Below are 11,270 nucleotides of genomic sequence, written 5' to 3' on the forward strand. Positions count from 1 at the left end.
GGTCTGGGCTGGATTTGAACCCGCCACCTTAGGTGTATGTGGCTGGCGCCTTAGCCACTTGAGCCATAGGCGCTGAGCCTGTAAATAGTGTTTTTAACATGCAAGACAGAAAATCTACACATAGAGAACGATCGAACTTTAAAAAACAAATAAATGTCCTTTGGGAATTTGTACAAATACTTTTAGTATTCAGAAGCAAGGCTTAACAGTGAATGAAATAACATCTATAAGATGATAAAAATTACAGCAGCAATATTGTACTGGGGCTTGCTTAAGATGGAAGACAAGGGTTCAAATCCCAGCTTTGTCACTTACAGGCTGAGTGATTTTAGGTGAGCTGCTAAGTCTCCCTAAGCTTCACATTTCTTGTAAGAAAAAGCAATTGATAACATCCTTTACATAGAATTCTAACTGAAAATGATGTGACAGCATCCAGCAGACACTAAACACTCCATATATTAACATAAGCTTCAAACTTAATACTAAGCTTTAACCAAAAAAAAAAAAAAAAAAACTTGTCACATACAAACTTTGTACTTTTTCCTACAGCCAAACTGGGGCCACACAAACAGAACACAATCTAAACCAACCTTCCTCCACCATGGGAACTGTAAACTTAGTTCACAATGAATGGCAGCTTAAGTTTCTACTAACACCAAGTTTCAGATATTCTTTGGCACAATTTAGAGAATCAGAAAATTATGTTACCATCAAATACTCACTGAGTCACATAGGATTCAAACAGACCCAGACTCTACTCTGAGACCTCAAAATTTTACAGAGGCAGAAGGAACAATGGTTAGGCAAAGCCAAGTCCTAGAATCCTGCTTCACACCTGGGAGGGACTTGCTACCTCAGCCAGGGTGGAGGCCTGGGGGTGGGGGTGACTACAGGCTGCCCTGGGGTGGGGAGAACACTCCAAGCAGAAAGGGCAATTCTGAAACAAGGCAGCAGGCAGCAGTGGGCTGTTCAAGTCTGTTCAGGGGAGGGTAAAGAGCTCTGTTCCATAGAGGCCTGGGGTGCAAGTGGAGGAGAAATAGGAATGAGACAGGAAAAAAGGCCTAGAGCCCAAGTGGCATGGGAGGTGGCCCCAGGTGGAGGAGTTACAGCAACACTGTAGCCAACAGCCAGCAAGGTGAGAGAATAGTGACAGAGACCCAGGATGTGGCCTAGGGTTAGCTGGCTCCCAAGTGCTCTCTGTATTAGCACTGGCAACGTCTGCCACCACTAGATCCGTCCCCACCCTCAACATTTCTGGCACAGATGCAAGCTCCCTCCCTGCCCAGACCCCTCACACTCAGACTCCAGACAGCTGTCAGCCTGCTCTTTCTCAGAAGCAAATCTAATCCTCTCCTTCCCAGCACGGAAACACTAGCTGGGAACCTCCAGGACAAAATCAAAACAGTTCAGCCCCTCCCCAGCCTTGCCTCTGCCCCACCCTCTGCAATGTCCATTGCTTTTCCAGCTGCCCCTTCTTTGCTTTCTGCGTGGACCCCTTCTCCCCAACCCCACCCTCTACTCCTGCTGCACCCTTCTAGCAACCCCTAGTCTTTTGGTTCCCAGACCACTACACTGACCCCTGCACCACAGGGCCTGAAGTCTTTCCCTGGGGTGGGGGTGTGGGGAGGCTGCTAATGCCTACTCCTCAGGTCTCAGCTCAAGTGTTACTTCTTCCTGCCTTGCACCTACCAGACTGGCAAAAATGCTGTGTTGGGGAGACTGTGAGGGAAAGGCAGCCTCACATTCTCTGGTAGAGTATGAACTAGTGTCAACATTTTGGAAGGCCATTTGGCAATGCTTCTCCAAAGATCAAAAGCACTGGACGGCTGGCTAGCTGCAGCTTTTCTGGGCTGCCCAGCAGCTGTACTTCCTTCCAATGCCTGGGGACACCACCAGTATAAGAGCAGGAGGCTGAGCTTCTCTCATCAGGAGCTCCCACCCTTCCCTATGAGGAACTCTCTGGAGTGAAAGAAGTAACAGGAAGACTCAATTCTAAAGCAGGCAAGGTCCAGCAGCGGAGATGGAGGTTCTTGCACTCACTCGTAATGCCTTCTTCTGAAGCAGAATTCTGACACTATTCTTGGCCCCAAACCCAGTTCATGCCCTCCCAGGTATGTTGTAAGCCACCTGCTAGCCTTTAAAAAGAAAATTTCCCTTTGCCTTGTATCATCCACTGCTTACAAAGGAGATTCAGAAATGCCACTACCAAGAATTTATCTAAATAAAGGATATATTTATACAAGTAGACCAAGATACATATGTTGCAAGAATCTGAAAATCAAAATATCCATCAAATAGGAGAATGTGTCAGTTAAGTCATGGTATAAGCCATAAACTGCAATTCTATATAACTTGGTATTACAGAATTAACTTGGTATATGCAGAATTACATATGCTGATAGAAAGATGTTTTACAAAATAAATTAATAGTAAGGGAAGAATATGATGTATATAACCTGACTTCAGTTGGGTATTTTGAAAAGGGACAGACATAGCCATAGTGCATCAAATTACTTTCTGGAAAAAATACAAACAACTCTTAACAGTGACAAAACACACACAAAAAAACCTCAAAGTAATTTACTCATACATTAAAATTGGATGTTACCAATATCTCGTCCTTCTTAACCTAGTCTTTCAAACTAGGTAACAAATTAGACTGTGTAGAGCAGGGGTCCTCAAACTTTTTAAACAGGGGGCCAGTTCACTGTTCCTCAGACTGTTGGAGGGCCGGGATGCCAGCCCCGGGATGAGTCGGCTGCTAAGCAGGACAGGCAGCAGCTGCAAAAACACCTGGCAGGCCGGATAAATGTCCTAGGCAGGCCACATATGGCCCGCAGGCCAGTTGAGGTGTGGAGTAAGTGGTTTTTAAACACAAATGTCCTGCAGACACCATCACCCTGAACTCAAACTATAGACTTGGAGAGACAGGAGATCACTGCTGGCCAGGACAAAGCACAAGAAGAGACTGCAGAAGTTGTTCTACCTTTCCCACTGTTTAAAGGTATCAGAGAGAAATAAAAACAAGATGTTCAGGGAGGTAACAAATACATTTGAATAAAGCAATTCAGAACAATACTAAAATTACCCTAAGCATCTTCATTTTAAAATAATTACAAAGATTCATCCATATGGTATCTGGGGATAAATCATTTTCCCCAACAAAAAGGGAACATCTGTTGTACAAAAACCTTCTAAGAGGTTAAAGAACACAATGGAGTAACAAAGTCTCAAACTGGCAATTTCCAAACTAACTCAAGACAGCAGCTTTTCTAACTGTAGAGCCAAGATACGAAGACAGAAAATCTAAGAGGTAAGTGATGGCTGGAAAAATACCAGCTACACGTGACATGTTCAAATTGCTGGACCTTTCAAATTTGACCCAGAAACGTAACATAAATATTAGAACTCGATAATCCCAATTCTTCTAAAATATAATTTTATCACCTTTTTTTTAAAGTCATTAAAAAAATTCTCTTAGTTAGCAGTTAGAGCTAAAATACAAATGTAAAAGGCTGGTCTGAGAAAAGCAACTACTATTTACTGGTCAGGCACAACAACAGATGCTGTGTATAAATTATTTTCAACAACCTGGTGTAGTAGGCATTGTTGCTACCATTTCACAAGTGAGGAAATTAAGGTCAGATGGGAATCAAATGCCCACGATCCCTCACAGGTGACTAGGTAAGGCAGGACCCTTGCCACTCTAGCTCAGTGGTTCTCAACCTTCCTAATGCTGTGACCCTTTAATACAGTTCCTCATGCTGTGGTGACCCCACCACCCCACCCCAACCATAAAATTACTTTCGTTGCTACTTCATAACTGTAATTTGCTACTATTATGAATCGTAATGTAAATATCTGATATGCAAGATGTTTAGGCAACCCCTGTGAAAGGGTCGTTCGACCCCCAAAGGGGTCACGACCCACAGGTTGAAAACCACTGCTCTAGCTAAAAAAACAAAACAAAAAAACTCAAGTCACGTACCAGGCATGTTTTGAGGTGAGGCCTAGTCTAGCTTTCCATCACCAGGAAGCTCTTCCACTCAAATGCCACCTTCTCTATAAAGATCTACCCTGACCTTTCTATTCAATACTGCAACCTGCCTTCCACCCACTGCTGCTCACCATTCCCAAGTCCCCTTATCATATGCAAATGTTTTTAACTTTTTATTTTGAGATCACTGTAAATTCACATACAGACATAAAAAATAACACGGAGTTTCCATATACCTTTGACCTAAAGGCAATACCTGTGTAACCATGGTACAGTATCACCTGAATTGCTCTTTTCTCCTAGTTTCACATCCTAATACCGGTTGAGGATACCTTATGCAAAATTCTTTATTTTTTTTTTGAGACAGAGTCTTACTATGTTACCCTAGGTAGGTGCCATGGCATCACAGCTCACAGCAACCTCAAACTTTTGGGCCTAAGTGATTCTCTTTGCCTCGGCCTCCCAAGGAACTGGGACTATAGGCACCCGCCACAATGCTGGGCTATTTTCTTGTAGCTGTCATTGTTGTTTGGCAGGCTCGGGCCAAGTTCAAACCCACCAGCCCTGGTGTATGTGGCCAGCACCCTAGCCACTGAGCTACAGGCACTGAGCTGCCCTTATGCAAAATACTTAGGACCAGCCAGCATAGTGGCTCACACCTATAATCCTAGTACTCTGAGAGGTCGAGGTAGGTGGATTGCTTGAGCTCAGGAGTTTGAGACCAGCCTGAGCAAGAGAGAAACCCCATCTCTACTAAAAATAGAAAAACATTAGCCAAGCATTGTGGTGAGCACCTATAGTCCCAGCTACTCAGGAAGCTGAGGCAAAAGGAACTCTTGAGGGTGCCGTGAGCAACTTCACCCAAGGCAACAAAGCGAGACTCTATCTCAAAAAAATAAAAAATAAAAAAAAACAGCAAAATGCTTAGGACCAAAAGTATTTTGAGTTTTTGAATTTCAGATTTTCTCAGACTTTGTACTCAGTCCAGCATTCCAAATCCAAAAATCCAGAATCAGAAATGCACTAATGAGCATCAAGTCAGAACCCATAATGTCTAAGATTTTGGAGTATTTCAGATTAGAAATACTCAAATCTGTATACTACAAATATAGTTTTATAGCTTTTTATTGTCTGTCTACCTCTACTAAAACATAACTCCTCACAGGTAGGAATCTTTCTCTAAATTTTGGGTTCACTGCTATACACCAAGGACCTAGAACAGGGCCTAGTCCATAGTAGAAACTCAGTAAATTATCAGTTGACTAAATCAAAGCACTGTACTGCACTACCACCCCTAACAGGAAATAAACCAGCTCTTCAACAGACCATTTTTGTAAATAAGAAGATTCTGAAACATCAGGGAAACATTACACTCACCCATGGTGACATAAGGCAACTTATCAGTTGATCCGTGAGGATAGATGCTGTAGAGGTGAGGTCCAGTAACATCCACTCCCCCTAAAACTAGGGCTGCACCAATATAACCTTGATACCTGGTGATCAGAGTTTACATAAGAAAAAAAAATAAGTCTACACAACATCATCGTAACTTTCTTATAACATTTCATTAAAGAATTATTATTTTGATAGGAACAAAAGGGGAAAGGGAACTAATATTAGATAAGCATCTGCTACCAGCCAATAAGAATTATAAATTGTGTGAGGCACTCCACATAACTCATCTCAGCTCAGTCTCACAGCTCTCTTTATCATTCCCATTTTAGGAAAGAGAAAACCAACCAAGAGACATTAAGTACTCCCCTAGTGTCTCAGAGCCAACTTTGGGTTCCTCCAAAGATTATCAGCACCACTCCCATCACACCTCTCTGATCAACAGATAAACTACCATCAAAGTTGACAATGAGGAATTGCTAAACTCAAGCTGTTCAGTTGTTCAAATTATTAACCTCATCACAGTCTCAACAGGAAAACCGCTTTTGTCAAACATCTTTTCCTCTAAATAAATCCACAAAATTATAATCACTAATTAGGAAAGTGAATAATGAAATAACCTGATAATCTATAAAAACCATTGCTATCACCCACAGGATAAAGCTATAGGTCTTCAAGAACTTTAAAAGGAATACATTTTCCACTCTATCCCAACTCACCTGACTGTGCACATATTTATTCCTTTGGACCGTTTTACCTAATTGGGTTTCCATTTCTTTCTTCCTTTCCTTTTTTCCTCCCTTCCTTCCTTTCTTCCCCTCCTCTCTCCCTCTCCCTCACCCTATCTTCCTTTCTTTCTTCTTTCTGTTTTTGAGGCAAGGTATTATTCTGTGGCCCAGGTTGGAGTGCAGTATCATAGCTCACTGCAACCTGGAAGTCCTGAGCTCAAGCAGTCCTCCTGCCTCAGCCTCCCAAGTAGCCAGAATTATAAGCACGTGCCACCACATCCAAGTAATTTTTTAATATTTTGTAAAGACAGGATCTCCCTACTGCCCAGGCTGGTCTCCAACTCAAGCAATCCTCCCCATCTATCCTCCCAAAGTGCTAGGATTACTGCCTTGGTTTAGTTTTCCATTTCTATAGACTGCTTTCTCTATATTTTAGTATAGCTACTGGTCTATGACCTGGGGGTGGGGACTGCAGATTTAAAGTTCTCTGCTGTGAGCCTGTATCTCTTTTGGAAGAATAACAAAACCAACATTGTGCTGAATTTGCCACATGATAATAATAAACTGATACTGCTCGGCGCCTGTGGCTCAAGTGACTGAGGCGCCAGCCACATACACCTAAGGTGGCGGGTTTGAATCCAGCCCAGGCCCGCCAAACAACAATGATGGCTGCAACCAAAAAATAGCAAAGCGTTGTGGCAGGCGCCTGTAGTCCCAGCTACTCGGGAGGGGGAGGCAGGAGTTGGAGCTCGCTTGAGCCCAGGAGTTGGAGGTTGCTGTGAACCATGATGCCACGGCATTCTACCCAGGGCGATAGCTTGAGGCTCTGTCTCAAAAAATAAATAAATAAATAAACTGATACAAATAAATTAACACAAGAACCAAAGTCATAATTTTAGACTGAGCCATGGCTACACATCAGAAAGTGCTTTAGGTAAGCAGAACAGTCAAGTCCATTAATTGTTTCCCCTGTCCCTTGATTAACAAACTATTATTTTGGAAAGAATCTTCTGATTGTAAGTGAAAAATTCAAGAACAAGAAAGCATTTTAGAAGCAGCCAGAAGAGGGAACAGAGCCCCAGAGAAAAGAAACTCATTCAAGGTCACATGAGCTGAGAGCACCCCGTCAAGACTAGAATACAGAGCCACAGTCACCAGCACCACCCAGTGTCTCTCCCAGTACACCATCTGCCATCAAATAGGTTGTTTAAATAAAATAAATAACACCCAGCTAATTCTCTTCTATGCTAAAATATAATATGATACCTTTAAAAGAATCTAAGATGTCTTAGCAAATTACTGAAATCCTTAAAAATTAATGGAGAAATTCTACTTCCAGGATTGTCTCATAAAGATATAATTAGACAAGTTCACAGAAATGAATACACAAAGAAGTTTACTACATCACTGTTTTTCATAATGCTAAAAAAATGGAAACAGACACAGGAAGAAATGGCCTAATAAACTGATACAGCTACGATACACAACAGAATACAACACAATCATTGAAAATCTGGATATGTTTTCTCATGTATTATCAATGGTAGTACAAATTAGTCCAACCTTTCTCAAGGACAATTTTGCCAATATATATCAAAATGTAAAATGGGCGTATCTTTGACCCAGCAATTCCACTTCAAGGAATCTATCCTAGAATACAGGCTAAAGAATTATTCAAGTAACCGAAGGTTCTATATCCAAAGGACTGATGGGATACTGAATAATATCTTAGGTACTCTAAACTGGGTAATATAGTTAATCCTTAATAATTGGTTAGACTGTAATACACCCCCAGAATAACATATTATGGTAGCAACAAAAATTATGGTATCAATCAACAGCTCTTAAGTATACACACAGGTTTTTGCTAGCTAGGCATGGTGGCTCACACCTGTAATTCTAGCACGTTGGGAGGTCCAGACAGATGGAAGACTTGAGGCTAGGAGTTCAAAACCATCCTCAGCAACATAGTGAGACCTCATGCTGGGCAGGGTGGCTAACGCCTGCAGTCCTAGCTATTTAGGAGACTGAGACAGGAAGACTGCTTGGGCCACAGAGTTTGAGGCTGCTGTGAACTATGACAGTACCACTGTATTCTAATCTGGGCAACGAAGAAAGATCCTATCTCAAAAGAGAAAAGTTTGTTCCCATTTCAGGAGGGGAATGAGTATTCAAAACTTTTCTATGAGCTCAGAGAACTCTTCTACTAACAGGAACAATACTCATAATTTACAGTTATGTGAATATAGTTACAAAACAACACACACTGGTGGGACCACGCCTATGGTTCATCTTACAGGGGTACATGTGAATCTTTCTAAATGTAGAATATAAATGTCTTAACACAGTAACTAAGAAAATGACATGAAGGCTATGTTAACCAGTCTGATGAAAATACTTCAGATTGTATATTGAACCAGCACACTGTACCCCAAGACTGCATTAATGATTTAACAAAAAAAAAATTAAAACAACACACACTATAACATTCTAGTCTTCTAAATGTATGAATATGATACGTGTATACTATGAAAGGTATGAAAACAGATCTCAAAAACTTGTATGCCCTATAAATATATACAACTACTATGAACTCATACCTAAAAATTAAAAAAAAACTTAAAAATTTATGTTTTATGTGCCTAAGTGGCATTACATCAGGTGACATTTACTTCCTTCTTTACACATTTCCAGTGTCTTAATTTTTTATAGTGATTACATATTATAAAAGTAATATGTAATCACTATAAAAAATTTTTTTTCATTATGAAATGCCCTAACATGAAAACTATTCAAGATATCCTGTTAGGTGAAAGGATTAGGCTGTATTATAAAACAGCCTGGTTCAGTTTCTATGGTCTATACAACCATTATCCCATCTTTATAAATAGGTTCCACAATTGTATTCAATTTTTCAGAGGGATCTGTGACCAATAAAAGTTTTAGAACCACTGATCAATATCATATTTTTTGATGATATCATAGTATCTCATTCTGTAGACATACTATAATCTAAACAATTTTTTAAGCATTAACTATATTGCCCACTTTAAGGTATTTAAGGTATTACTATAAATTCTTTGGAACATAGAGCCTCTGGGTACTAGAGTGATTCATTCCTTAGCCTATGTTCTAGAATAAATTCAAAAGTATGCACATTTAACATTTTGATACATGTTGCCAAAACTATCCTTGAGAAAGGCTGGACTAACTTGTACTATCACCAATAGTGTAAGAGAAAATGTAGCATGATTTCATTCCTAAATGTGTATTATTAAACTTATTTTAAAGATCTTGAAGGGTTTATAATAGCACCAACTGTTTCTATTAGCACCAACTGTTTATGGATGGTAGGAATACAGATAGCACTTTCTTTTTTCTTTTTGTCTTCCGTATTTTTTTTACCACAAACAGGAGGAAGGGAAGTAAAAGATAAAAGGGTGGAATTTTATACACCAAATCAAAATAGTGATTGTCTGTAAATGGCAAAAGTTTTGTACCTTGGGCTTCTCAGTATTTTCCAAATTTTCTACAATGAATGCATATTACTTTTATTACTGTTTACTTTTATAAGGAAAAAAACACAATTAATGTAACAAAGAGTCTCTATATATTCAAATAACAGTTTCTAGAATACAGAACAGTATTTCACTAAATTTCTATTAAACTCAACAAGGAAGCTCCATGCCCAAAGGATAAATATTACTTACTCTTCTACGTCTAGCCATCATACATACAAGATAAAGACACTGCCTAAATATTGTCTATTGGACGTTATTTTCTCACTGACTCACATAAGAAGAAATGAGTCATTCAGGCAAAAAGTACACTAATAGCAGGAAGAGTATCTTGTACTCTTTTTCAGACTCTGAATTTCATAGGGATCTAACTTTGCGTCAGGACCTGTCCTGGGCAATGTGACAGCCTTGCTTCTTCATTCCTTTCCTCCTCAAAAAAAAAAAAAGAGCCCAGAGAGATGTTACAGAGAAAGAAACTGGCTAAGAAAGGTGAGGTAAAACACCCAAAGTGACAGCTGTCTGTGCTGTAGATGAGACTCAAACTAAACCTCTAAGATCAATTCTCAAACTTTTTTCCCTAACACCACTCCGATTCATTTATGTGACTCACCAGCAATGTCAAAGGCTGTACAGGACTATAACTATCCTCCTTTAAACTTGTGTTCCTCTCAAAACTGTTTGGTACAATCTAACTTTCACAAAATATGCTAAACTAAAAATGACAAATCACTGAAAAAGAGAATTTATAATTCCTAAAACATTCTAAAGAGATAAAGTGAAACATCTGCTAGATTATTTTGCTAAATGCTTAAAAAAAAAAAAAAGCTACCAACCTTGAAATATCATATATGTAATGCATCACATGAACCACCAGAGGGAGCTTTACATTTAAAATTAAAATCCACCAGTGTCTGTAAAATCTCATCAATAGGTAGGTTTTAACAAATTCTGCTCATGCTATACCGTACTGGAGAATTTGGTCAGCAAAAAGTCTCCTTTAAGATAAGAATCATGTACACAAACACATGGCAATTACTGACCAAGGGCTCAGCACAGCCAGAGCAGGAACTGGGTAGGCTTCCTGCTAGTATAACCCTAAGCTGCCTGATCACATCAGTAAAACAGAACTATACTACTGGCCTTGCCACACAGGGCTACACCAAAACTCACACATACTACCGAGAACCCAGGGGCCCCATAAATAAAGACCTGCAAATTCTCAGTAAGACAAAGGTCATGTAGGGAACAGCAAAGAGAGCCAGGCAGAGACTATGACAGAGCACAGCTCCCATGTCTAGGTGACATCCATCACTCAGTTCCAGGAGATTTGGGCCACATGTTATCTACCTTATTTCTGAATTTTTTCAAAAGAAGCCAGAAATCCTGATTTTTAAAAACACCATATGACCCAAATATATAGGCCAGTGGCCTATGAGCCACCACTTTACAGTTTACTTTCTATTCAGGCTCCTCTTTAATTTTCACAACAACCCTTAAGGGCAGGTAACATGATGATCATTCTGTACAAAAGGAAAAGGAAAATCTTTGTTAAAGGTAAGGCAGGTCATAAAAAAAGAAGCCAGTTGGGCAGCACTTGTGGCTCAGTGGGTAGAGTGCCAGTCCCATAAACCGAGG

The 11,270-nt window shown here is 40.0% G+C and overlaps 1 protein-coding gene across 1 annotated transcript in view; it reads right to left on the minus strand.

Moving 5' to 3' along the window:
- PSMB7 (proteasome subunit beta 7) overlaps positions 1-11,270 on the minus strand; it is a 60,505-nt gene that overhangs the window by 44,222 nt on the left and 5,013 nt on the right. Inside the window, exon 5 of the mRNA XM_003785294.1 lies at positions 5,375-5,490. Within this exon, the coding sequence (XP_003785342.1) occupies positions 5,375-5,490 (116 nt within the window). The remainder of the gene's footprint in view (positions 1-5,374; positions 5,491-11,270) is intronic.

Source organism: Otolemur garnettii, unplaced genomic scaffold, assembly GCF_000181295.1.
Source record: "Otolemur garnettii isolate 467f Iridium unplaced genomic scaffold, OtoGar3 scaffold00014, whole genome shotgun sequence".
In the NCBI taxonomy this organism is placed as follows: Eukaryota; Metazoa; Chordata; class Mammalia; order Primates; family Galagidae; genus Otolemur; species Otolemur garnettii.